At 42.0% G+C, this 12,441-nt stretch overlaps 4 protein-coding genes across 4 annotated transcripts; 3 read left to right on the top strand and 1 right to left on the bottom strand.

Annotated features, from left to right (window-relative positions):
* Nucleotides 1-1,106: 1,106 nt before the first annotated feature.
* On the top strand, nucleotides 1,107-5,696 carry FOA43_001225 (uncharacterized protein; the record flags this gene model as incomplete). The annotated part of the gene is made up of 1 exon (XM_038921547.1): nucleotides 1,107-5,696. One exon carries the CDS (start codon nucleotides 1,107-1,109, stop codon nucleotides 5,694-5,696), a length of 4,590 nt encoding a protein of 1,529 aa, XP_038777475.1.
* A 103-nt stretch (nucleotides 5,697-5,799) lies between these two features.
* Nucleotides 5,800-7,902, bottom strand: FOA43_001224 (uncharacterized protein; the record flags this gene model as incomplete). The annotated part of the gene is made up of 1 exon (XM_038921546.1): nucleotides 5,800-7,902. One exon carries the CDS (start codon nucleotides 7,900-7,902, stop codon nucleotides 5,800-5,802), a length of 2,103 nt encoding a protein of 700 aa, XP_038777474.1.
* An 826-nt stretch (nucleotides 7,903-8,728) lies between these two features.
* On the top strand, nucleotides 8,729-9,538 carry TBP1 (TATA-binding protein; the record flags this gene model as incomplete). Its single annotated transcript, XM_038921545.1, has 1 exon — nucleotides 8,729-9,538. The coding sequence occupies one exon, from the start codon at nucleotides 8,729-8,731 to the stop codon at nucleotides 9,536-9,538; it is 810 nt and encodes a 269-aa protein (XP_038777473.1).
* Nucleotides 9,539-10,360: 822 nt separating this feature from the next.
* Nucleotides 10,361-12,436, top strand: FOA43_001222 (uncharacterized protein; the record flags this gene model as incomplete). The annotated part of the gene is made up of 1 exon (XM_038921544.1): nucleotides 10,361-12,436. One exon carries the CDS (start codon nucleotides 10,361-10,363, stop codon nucleotides 12,434-12,436), a length of 2,076 nt encoding a protein of 691 aa, XP_038777472.1.
* Between the last annotated feature and the right edge of the window lie 5 nt (nucleotides 12,437-12,441).

Genomic DNA, 12,441 nt, shown 5'->3' with positions numbered 1-12,441 from the left:
TTTTATCACTCGGAAGCTCAAGCTACCTCCGCCCCCTCCCGAGAAAACGCTAGAAACGACACCTAATTATGGTTATTGTAGCTGTTTAGAAGAAGGTTGGAGAGTACATCATAAGAAGATGAAATGCCAAATATAAATAGGAGCAAAAAAGAAACAATGAAGCAAATGTATAGAGGACAAAAATTGTTGATGCGCTAGGTTTCTTTTTTGAATAATGCAACAGAAACGTGCACTAGAAGTTTCTTTTTTTTGTTTTTCAATCTCGGAAGCACATGAAATCTAAAACGATCCGGTACTTTTAGAGAGCGGTATTTAATGAAGCTCCGATTGAGCAAGGTAAGTGTTGCAACTGAAGATTAGATAGATGGCTGTAACACATCAAACTATATTTGGAACGACCAAGACAGCTTCCAAAGAGACAATCATTATCATTATTCGGCTACATATGCATCCGGATTAACTGAATCAGCACAAAATCCCTACTAGCCTTCATTTTTTAAAACCATAAGCAGAGCTCCAGGGTCTATATTGAAGGAGCAATAGGTAGTAGATAATAAATCTGGCATCGATTTTACCTTCATAATGCCTTGGTAGCTACTCAGGTATGATTGCTGATGGTGCTTCCTCTTTATATACGGGTATAAATAATTTACAGCCGAGAAAATAGGCCGTAAGGAAATAAGACCCGACTGTAAAGCCTCTAAACTTCACCGGGCAGCATCTTTTATATGAATTTACTATGGCGCGTAGCAGGCTGAAAAACCACGTAAGCAATTGCGCCTTAAAATTTGTCCCCAGTTCGTTAATATCTTTTCTTTTTGGCCATTTTTATTTCTTTTAATATCGGTTTTTTTTTTTTTTTTGTTTATAATTTTTATAAAATTTTTCTTTCTTGCTTTGGCCTTGCGTCTCGGGAACTCGAATCGCTCGGAACCTCAGTCATTCAGATAAGCTGGAAGCATTAACAAACAGAATCAATATAAAGAAGTGATTATCTCTGGATCTTGAAATAGGTGGCGCTGTATGTTTTGTCTTGTTTTTTCTCCTTTCTGTTCTTCTAGTTCTTTTTTGTGACTATTTCATCAATATCTTTCTTGCGTTCAAACATGTCAGATACTGATCAGTCTTCAGAGCAAAAGATCCGGGTATCTCCTGAAGGTGACCAGGGCTCAGAAACTTATTCCTATCACGGATTCGATGGGAACGCCGAAGAAACTGTTCGTCAGTTGGCTAGAGAACTTACTCATCAAAGTTTAGCCTCAACCGAAGATGGTGGTCAACTAAGTCAGACTACTACTGGTGCTGTTGGTACCGGTACTGTGGCCAGCGAGTTGCTTAGAACCATAACTTCCATGTCTCAAGTTCACGGTGTTGTTCCTTACAATGCCTCATCTGTCGACGACATCGATCCGAAATTGAATCCGGATTCGGATGATTTTGACTCCCGATTCTGGGTTAAGAATATGCGAAAGTTGATGCAAAGCGATGAGGAGTATTTCAGACCCTCCTCTCTTGGTGTCGCATACAAGGACCTTTGTGCTAAGGGTATTTCTTCCGATGCCGATTTCCAGCCTACTGTTGCCAGTATTCTTTATAAGTTAACGAGGGATGCTTATTTCAATCTTTTTCGTTCACATGACGAGTCGCGTCACTTCAACATTTTGAAACCTATGGATGGCCTTGTTAAACCTGGTACTCTTACTGTTGTCTTGGGTCGTCCTGGTGCAGGTTGTTCCTCTTTCTTGCGTTGCATCTCTGCCCAAACCCATGGTTTTAAGGTGGACTCTAAGTCAATTATCTCTTATGACGGTTTGTCTTCGAAGGAAATCGAGAAACACTACCGTGGTGAAGTGGTTTACTCTGCAGAGACTGACAGTCATTTCCCTCACCTTACCGTGGGACAAACTTTAGAATTTGCTGCCGCTATGAGAACTCCTGAAAACAGACCTGCCGGTATCACCAGAGAGCAATACTTTAAGCACATGACCAAGGTTTACATGGCAACTTATGGTCTTTCTCACACCTACAACACAAAGGTCGGAAACGATTATGTTCGTGGGGTCTCTGGTGGTGAGAGAAAGCGTGTTTCTATTACTGAGGTGTCTCTTTGTGGCTCCAACATTCAATGCTGGGATAATGCTACCAGAGGTCTTGATGCAGCCACTGCCTTGGAATTTATTAAGGCTTTGAAGACTAGTGCCGCCCTTTTGGACACCACTCCTCTTATCGCTATTTATCAATGTTCTCAGGATGCTTATGACTTATTCGACAATGTTATTGTTCTTTACGAGGGTAGACAGATTTACAATGGACCTGGTACCGCTGCAAAGCAGTACTTCGAGAGAATGGGTTATGAATGTCCCCAAAGACAGACTACCGCTGACTTCCTTACCTCCGTTACTTCTCCTGCAGAGAGAAGAGCTCGTAAAGGTTGGGAACATAAGGTTCCACGCCTTCCCGAGGAGTTTGAGACTTACTGGAAAAAGTCTTCAGAATATGCCGAGTTGCTTGAAAGGATTGATGACTACCTCAAAAATTGCGAGGACCCATCTACCAAAGAAAACTACCATGGTGCTATCGTTGCCAAACAGTCGAAGCACACCAATCCTGCCTCTCCTTTCCGTGTCTCTTATGGCATGCAAATCAAAACTATTATAGTGAGGGATATCTGGCGTTTTAAAGGTGATCCATCCGTTACTTTGTTTGCCGTTACAGGTAATACCATTATGGGATTGATTCTTTCTTCATTGTTCTACAATTTGAGCTCTGATACTAGTACTTTCTACTATCGTACTGCTTCCTTGTTTTTTGCCGTTTTGTTCAATGCATTTTCCTCCCTTAACGAGATTATGGCTCTTTATGAAGCTCGTGATATCGTTGAAAAGCACAAGAAATATGCTTTGTACCATCCCTCTGCAGACGCATTTGCCTCTATTATAACTGAGATGTTCCCGAAGGTTCTTACTTGCATTGCTTTCAACCTTATCTATTATTTCATGGTTCACTTCAGAAGAACTCCTGGTGCATTTTTCTTCTACTTGCTAGTTAACTTCATTGCCACTTTGGTGATGTCTCATATCTTCCGATCGATTGGTTCTTACTTTAAGACTCTTTCTGAGTCCATGACTCCTTCGGCAATCATCCTTATGGCTTTGGTTATCTATACTGGTTTTGTTATTCCTACTCCTTCTATGCATGGCTGGTCTCGTTGGATCAACTACATTGACCCCATTGCCTATGTCTTTGAGGCCTTGGTCACTAATGAGTTCTGCGGTTTGGAATTCCCATGTTCTGCCTTTGTTCCTGCTTACCCTGACGCAGATGTCGCGAACAAGGTTTGCTCGGTTACGTCTTCCGTTGCTGGTAGTACGTATGTTAATGGTACTGACTATGTTTGGGATTCTTTCAGATATTCTTACTCGCACAGGTGGAGAAATGTTGGCATTGCTATTGCCTTTGCTGTATTCTTCTTCTTTGTTTATTTGGCGTTGGTCGAAGGCAACAAAGGTGCTATGCAAAAAGGTGAAGTGATTGTCTTTCAGAGATCAACTTTGAAACGTATGAAGAAAGAGAAAAAGTTGGCTGCCTCTACTGCTGCCACTACCGATTTGGAGGGTGGATATTCTTCCGGTGACAAGCCTGCTGGTATCAAAGAAGAAACGGAGAGCGGATCTGGTTCATCTGATGTTGGAGTTGGTAAATTGGCCACTGGTAGTGATATTTTCCATTGGAGAGATGTATGCTACGAGGTGCAAATCAAGAAGGAGACCAGACGTATTTTGGATCATGTGGATGGCTGGGTCAAACCAGGTACTTTGACTGCTTTGATGGGTGCTTCTGGTGCCGGTAAAACCACATTGCTTGATGTTTTAGCCAATCGTGTCACTATGGGTGTCGTCTCTGGACATATGTTTGTCAATGGCCGTCATAGAGATGGATCATTCCAACGTTCTACTGGTTACGTTCAGCAGCAAGATTTACACTTACAGACAAGTACTGTTCGTGAGGCCTTACGGTTCTCTGCTTACTTGAGACAGCCTCAAAGTGTTTCCCATGAGGAGAAGAACGATTATGTTGAGAATGTTATTCGTATTTTAGAGATGGAAAAGTATGCTGATGCTATTGTTGGTGTTACTGGAGAGGGTTTGAATGTTGAGCAGCGTAAGCGTTTGACTATTGGTGTTGAACTTGCCGCCAAGCCTAAACTTCTTCTTTTCCTTGATGAGCCTACCTCTGGTTTGGACTCACAGACCGCTTGGTCCATTTGCCAACTTATGAGAAAGCTTGCTAACAATGGTCAAGCTATTTTGTGTACAATTCATCAACCTTCTGCCATCCTTATGAAAGAGTTCGACCGTTTACTTTTCCTTGCAAAAGGTGGTAGAACTGTTTACTACGGAGATCTTGGAGAGAATTGCAACACTTTGATAAAGTACTTTGAGGCTCACGGTGCTTCTGCATGTCCGCCTCAGGCTAATCCAGCCGAGTGGATGTTGGAAGTGATTGGTGCCGCTCCGGGAAGTCATGCTGCCAAAGATTATCATGACGTGTGGATGGCTTCTGCAGAGCGCAAGGCTGTCAGAGAGGAGCTTCAAGATATGGAGGAGAAGCTTGTAAACGTTGAGATGGATGACTCGGGTGAGGCCATAAGGGAGTTTGCTTGTAGCTTGTGGGAGCAATATATCTGTGTTACTCGCCGTGTGTTCCAGCAGTATTGGCGTACTCCTTCATACATCTGGTCCAAATTTTACTTGACTGTACTTGCCACATTGTTTAATGGTTTCTCCTTTTTCAACGCTGGAACGTCCTTGCAAGGTATGCAGAATCAGATGCTTGCCATCTTCATGTTTACCGTTGTTCTTACCACCATGATCAATCAAATGCTTCCTCAGTATATTGACCAGAGAGCTCTTTACGAAGTTCGTGAAAGGCCTGCAAAGACATTTTCTTGGAAGGTGTTTATTGCTGCTCAGATCACGTCAGAGATTCCATGGAATATTGGTATAGGCACTATTGGTTTCTTCTGCTGGTACTACCCTATTGGTATGTACAACAACACAACTGCTACGCATACTACCGCGGAACGTGGCGCTCTTATGTGGCTTAACGTTATTTCTTTCTTCATCTATTCCTCGACTTTGGGTCAGGCTGCTATTGCAGGTTTTGAGAAGAAGGAAAACGGTGCTCACATTGCTATGCTTTTATTCACTATGGCATTGAATTTCTGTGGTGTTCTTTATTACCCAACTGGTTTCTGGTCTTTCATGTATCGTGTCTCTCCATTTACTTACTGGGTTTCTTCGGTGTTGTCAACTGGTTTGGGCAGATCTACTGTTCATTGTACTTCGTCGGAATTTGTCCAATTCCCACCTCCATCAGGCATGGATTGCTCTACCTATATGGCAGATTACATTGCTGCTGCTGGTGGTTACTTGGATGATCCAAATGCCACAGACACGTGCAGCTTTTGCACACTTAGTAGCACTGATACTTACTTGGCCTCTCTTCACATAACCTACGACCATCGCTGGAGAGATTGGGGTATCTTCACCTGCTACATTGCCGTTAACATAATATTTACTCTCTTCCTCTACTGGATAGTTAGAGTTCCTAAAAAGAGTGATAGAGTTAAGGATGAGTCTCAGTTAAAGTCGGTTTCTAAGAGACCCGAGAATGAGCTTCCAGAAGATAAATAAACAGAATCGTCTTAGTGACGATTGATGGGCATAGCTAGCTAGATCTTTGATTTTTTTTCTTTGGTTAACATCATATCCCTAGTTTTTATTACAAATACAATAATCAATTAATCAAATTTTTCATCCTAGACATATTCTGCTTCACTATATCCACCTGTGTTTGGTCGAAGTAGTTCCTGTAAGCATGCATTATTGAGTAGATTTCTTTCGAAGCCAAGTATCCAATGATATTGACGCCGGATCCTTCCGGTGTTAATTTGAGTGCTTGACGGAAAGAGGAGGTAAAGAGCTGGATCTTTGCGTTTAAATTCTCCAACTCTGGCTTTGTCTTCTCGTTCGTGTAGCACTTACCCTGGATGAAGTAGATCATAGAGGACATTAGTGGAGCTGTGAAACATGCAGCATTAAGTAATTCCTCGGGTATCTTTTTAAAATCATCTCTGATACTACCATTTGTTGGCTCAGCGGCATATTGAAAGCATAAAATGGTGACTTTCAACAGCTTATCAGATTCTGCCGAAGGAAAGATGTTGGAAAGCTCGCTAATTAGCAAGTCCTTCAGTTTCATACATTCCATAAGATTGTTCATGTATTCAACGTAAAAAAGATCTTTTTCTTCAACTTTTTTCATCTTCAGTCTGTAAATATCATAGAGGTTTAAAGAAAGAATGTTGATGGAACTCAACAAATAAAGTTGTGCGTGGACACCTTTAGCTTCAAACAGAGTTCCCTCAAGCCCTAGAGATGACTGTAGAAAACTTGTGAACACGGGATCATTGAAAAATTGTTCCATACTAAGTTCATTAGGAACAGGAGAGTACAGCTTGCGAATTTTTAAGTAATAATACTTTGCCAGCTGAAAGTTACCGTTTTTCTGATAGTATACGGCCCAGATGTAGAATAGCAAGGATATAAGTGGATGGTATATGACCAATTCTTGTGAAGAGAACCTGCAATTGTCGTAATCGTCCACAAATTGGGCCAAGACGGGACGCGTTGAGAATAGAGAGATCTGGTCCTTATTAATACCGCTGCAATCCATCGTCCCTAGTGATGCCAGCATTTCGTAAGAATTCATAAGAAGCGAGAGGAAACACATTCTTAGCTGTTTACTTTCCAAATCATTGGCGGATACTGTCCATTGAAACTCCTTTCTCTCCGCATCAAGGGCCTTGTGACAATGGGCAAACAACTTCTCTGTTCTATGCTTACCATCCCAAGACTTGACTAGGTACGAAATTCCACAGTAGAAGTAGGCTAATGATGTGAATTCTCTGAATGACAACCAATTCAATTCCAAAGGTAAAGACGCTTCTCCACGTTGAAAGGGAGATTTAAATATCAAATCGATTTCAAATTTACACTTCAACCCCCACTGAGAGCCTTCTTTCCTACACTGTTTGATGAAACTGTCTATCCTGGATATTTTCAACTTAGACTCATCAAAATCGTCTTCCTGAACGCTTATTAAAAGATCCAAAAGAAGCGTAATCGCTCTTAATTGAACAGGCAATTTCGCTATAGACTCCTTATGAATCTCTTCTTGGTATACCAAACTATTGAAGACAGACTTGACATTTTCCCTGGGCCTGCTCAAAGACAGCATACGCTGGATCTCGCACACGCGTATCAGATGATAGAGAGCAAAATTCCCAGAGTCCAGTTGACTCTCCAACTTATCTGCCATCTGCTTGAGCATATCCAAGCATTGATCATTGCTAAATGTCATACCAAAGTATCTATACTTGGTAAAATTGAGAAACACACTTAGATTAGGAGATGAAGGAGCAACAAGAGAAATTAGCGTATTGAGATACAAAAGCGCTGACTTGCGGGCGCCGGGTCCACTGGAATAGTACTGAGTTTGAAAATTAAGAAGCTGAAGACGCACCTCTAAAGGATACAACGATTCAGTTCTTGCGCAGAGTCTAAGACCTCGCAGACAGTATTCAGAGGCAAGCTCCACGCTGGCCGTCTCTTTGAAAAGGATCTGACTTACACGATAGCAAATCTGAGCTTCTGCTGCAGGACTAAGCGTCTTGCTGTAGCGATCCAAGATGACAAAGAAACAGTTTAGAGACGCTCTGATCAATCGAGAATACTCGTTAAGAGAGCCTTCACTTTGAAGAGAGAACGGTCCTATTCTGTGGGCCTCTGACAAAAAAGCATTACCGGCATTAACAAGCCTTGCTGGAAGAGATGGCATCACCAAATACAAAGAACAGACTAAAAGAGAGTATTCGGAGATAAGTTTTACATTTAGTCGGATCGATTATTTATCGATCAAAAAGTACGCGTTCGCATAAACCTGGTAGCTAGGCTGATTTCCTAATTGGGCGAAATATTCATTTGGATTGATATGGACTATTATCACCAGTTAGATAAAGGGGCAGGTAGCGGGGGAGTAAAGCAGCCAAAATTAGGATCTTTACGATGAAAATAAGCATCTCACATTCATGATTATCGGTTATTATCTCCCACTTTCTGAATTAGGAATGCTTCTCTATCTTCAGATTATTGGCTTCTCCCTTCCATCATTAATGTCAAAAGAAAAAGGAAGGAGATGATGAAAAAATATTATTGTCCCTCTCGAAAATCGTGCAGGTATAAATAGTTCGCGATTTTCCCGATTTTTTTTTTTCGGGATTTGCGCACTTTCCGATTAAGAGGCAATCCATTTCGGGAATTTTCACCCAGGATCTTATTTCTCCGTGTCCTAATTGCTTTGTTTTTCCACTTCCCTCCCTTTTTATTTCGATTTGAAAGGATTCATTTAGTTGACCATCTTTTCAGTCTATAGAAAACTGCGATCAGCAAAGGGCGACCAGAAAGCGTTCTACCCAAAAAGCTCAGAGCGAACGTATAAGCGTCTTAGTTTCTGTTCATTGGCTCTTGCACCATCCCAATAGTTGCGTTCTCAACCACCTTTTTTTTTGTTCTTATTTTATCGCTTTATTGTATAATAGTCTTGCTTGACCCTATTTTTTAGTTCAGCATACACGCATACAGATACTCAAACACACACACACACAATGGAGTCTTTAAAGTTGCCTACGACGGCAGCTCGTGCTAAGGCTTTCACTGCCAAGGGTTCTTTGGCTTTTCCGATGAAGCAGAATGAGATGAAGCAAGAGGATACCGTAGCAGATTCTGTGGTTAAACAGGAAAAGCAGCCTGATAAGATACTCGCGGAAGCGGGTGATATTAGTGTTAATGCAACAGTGACAGTGGATGAGAAGCAAGTGAATCCAGCCAATAGCGTTAATGAGATGATGACGGAACCTGGCGATGCAGCAGCTTCTGGTATTGTGCCGACATTGCAGAATATTGTTGCCACTGTAAACTTGGACTGCCGTTTGGAGTTGAAGACGATTGCTTTGCATGCACGTAATGCCGAATACAACCCTAAGCGTTTTGCCGCTGTTATTATGAGAATTCGTGAACCAAAAACAACGGCCTTGATCTTCGCATCCGGTAAGATGGTTGTTACAGGTGCTAAATCAGAAGACGATTCGAAGTTGGCTGCTAGAAAGTATGCCAGAATTATTCAAAAATTAGGTTTCAACGCCAAGTTCACAGACTTCAAGATCCAGAATATCGTTGGTTCTTGTGACGTGAAGTTCCCCATTAGATTGGAAGGTTTGGCCTATGCGCATGGTACTTTCAGTTCTTACGAGCCTGAATTGTTTCCTGGTTTAATCTATCGTATGGTTAAACCCAAAATTGTCTTGTTGATCTTTGTTTCTGGCAAAATTGTCTTGACAGGTGCCAAACAAAGAGAGGAGATCTACAAGGCATTTGAAGCCATATATCCCGTGCTAAGTGAGTTTCGGAAGAAATAAAAATAAAATAATTACTCCAGTGTATAATAGTTTCAAACAGAAGATGATGATATTACATTCCGAGGTTACCGGTGTACGAACCTTACCTCCGTACTAAGACCATAATCACTCCCTTTTACTCGTAGAATTTAGGTTAGCATTACTCTGTTTCTTGAACTCAGCTACGCTCTCAGCAAACCAAATGAACATCGGATCCGAAGTGAATAATGATTTGCATTCTGTCTCAACTCAGAACAATCCTTCTTGCGATGACCTGGTTTACGACGGTAATAACTTTCTTCTTCTTGGATCTTCCAAAATTGCTAGTGCTCTTGAATTTCCCTTTGAAGTCTCTCCTGTTCATTTGATTAGCAGGAACTTCTCCAGGGATTAAACACAAATCATCACGGTTGATCGAATCGTACACTCTTTCGATATAAGATATGTCCCATTTGAGCAATTCTCTTTTCAGTTAATTCAATCTTATTCAGTCCTCTTTTGGAAGTAAAGACATCTTGAAACTGAGACTCTTAAAACTTCAAGACTAGATGATAAGGTATTTTAGTATACGTAATGTGCTCACTGAGAGGTGCAGGAGGGAACCATTTGCGCCAAAGTTTTGAAATTTTTGCCCCAATTTTTTTGGCAGTATAAAAGAGTTTCTCATTCACGTGTAAGTAGTCTCGGACCTGCTGTGCCTTTATCATCGTTGAAACCTTTACGCAAGAACAAATTAAGCCATTAATAACGCTATCTACAGCAGAAATAGCCAGGCTTGCAAAGTTTGCCTTTGCATTTGTAAAGCATTTGGGTTTAGTCCCCTTTTATCAGTGATTCATACAAATGGGTTCCGACTCAAAGCCTAGGAGTGTTTCTCCATTTACGCCGGTGAACGAGAACCAGTCTCGTGCTGAAATTAAGAATGAGACCAAAACGATTTCGGATTCAATCCTTGGTTTACGATTTGCGACTGCTACTTGTGGGGGTGGTACAAAATATGCTCAGTTGCCTCACTTGAACACTGCCTTGGAGTATCCGAATACGAAGGTGGAGATGCCAGATCCTACCCGAACCATTAACAGCAACGAGGCATTTGTTTCGAGTCTCAAGGAGCATAGTGAGCATCAAAAGCAACAACAGCCATCGCTTCAACTACATAATTCTGTCCAACAAAGTAGAGGCCGGTCGATCTCCACTGCCGAACGGCGGCTTAAGAGTACCACCACCCAGATTCCACCTCCTTCAATCCTCTCTTCTGAAAATTCCAATACGAATTTGAGTTTTGTATCTCGCTCATCCAGTACGGTGTCATTTCAGGTGGCTAAATCGAGAACCAGGGGATCCATCTCCGTGAGACCCACTCCCGGTAAAACGGGGGCGGTTGAGTTCGACTTGGCGTCGGTTCCATGTTCTAGACATACTTCCGTTACTTCGGCCACCACCCTTGATACTATGGAAGTTTCAGGCAGGGCAGGTCCAATTCCAGGCTCACGTCCTGAGATCATCCCAGCTTCTCATCGTGTCAGTTCTCCTGTTTCCTTCGAGTTGCCAGAACGCCAACATCCTCTTCAACACTTCTCTTTTTCTAATGGAGATTCTGTTCATCGGAGAAGCTCTCCAGAAACCCCAGGTATAATCACACCTCCGTTGGGTAGTGCGTTCAAGACTCGCAGCAGATCTAGCACACCTAAGAAGACAATAACCATTGGAAGAGATGAACCAGTTCAAACTCCAATAATTCCTTTGCCTACTTCCAGAATGTTCAAGACTGTCATAGCATCACCGAAGGGTCCCCTGATCCCCTTCACTGAATATCTCAGTAAAGAAGATGACAATAAGATTCATATCTTGATCGGTGTCACTGGTTCCGTGGCAACCATTAAGATTCCTTTAATCATCGAGAAGTTATTCAAGGTGTATACGCACGAGAAGGCTTCGATTCAGTTGGTGGTGACTCGAGCAGCGGAGCATTTCTTAAGGGGAATGAAGATTTCTTCGGATGTGAAGATTTGGAGAGAGAACGAAGAATGGTCGAATCCTCTTAAACGGCCTGGAGATCCGATTTTGCATGTGGAATTAAGAAAATGGGCTGATATATTTTTGATTGCACCGATGAGTGCCAACAGCTTGGCCAAGATAGCTAACGGATTGGCCGATAATTTATTGACTTCGATTGTTCGTGTCTGGAATCCATCTATACCTATTCTCATTGCTCCAGCCATGAATACGTTCATGTATACACATCCAGTGACGAAAAAACATTTGATTGTTTTGCAGGAAGACTTCAAGTTTATCGAGGTACTTAAGCCTATTGAGAAGGTTTTGGTATGCGGAGATATTGGAATGGGAGGAATGAGAGAATGGAGTGAGATTGTCGATATATTGGTAAGGCGTTTGAAGAAGATTAAGAAGATGGAGATAAGAAAGTTAGAAGAGCATGAAGGAGATGGCGATAAGGGAGATGCAGCGAGGGAGAAAGCAAGAGAAGGTGAAGAGGAAGAGGAGGAAGAAGACAATGATGAGGATGAGAATGACGATGACGATGACGATGAGGATGAGGACGATGATGACGATGACGATGACGATGACGACGATGAGGACGATGATGACGACGACGGTGAAGATATCGATGAAGATGATGATGACGACGACGATGATGACGACGACGACGATGATGACAGCGACGACGATGATGATGACAATGAAAACGATGGTAGCAACGAAAACTTCCAGGATGCCGAATCCAACATCAATCAAGATTTTCCCACGATTGGTTCACCGTCCACTAATCCTTACATTCTAAAAATGCTTGGAATCAGCAGAGCATCATCAGAAAAACGGTCAAAAAGCATGGAAGATCTTACCCTACTGAAAAGTGAGCAAGAAGAAGAGAATCGGGATGATTCTGATGATGAATAACTACA

The sequence above is a fragment of the Brettanomyces nanus genome, chromosome 1 (genome assembly GCF_011074865.1).
Source record: "Brettanomyces nanus chromosome 1, complete sequence".
NCBI lineage: Eukaryota > Fungi > Ascomycota > Pichiomycetes > Pichiales > Pichiaceae > Brettanomyces > Brettanomyces nanus.
The sequence above is the reverse complement of the archived record's forward strand: the minus strand, read 5'-3'. Positions and strand labels throughout refer to the sequence as shown.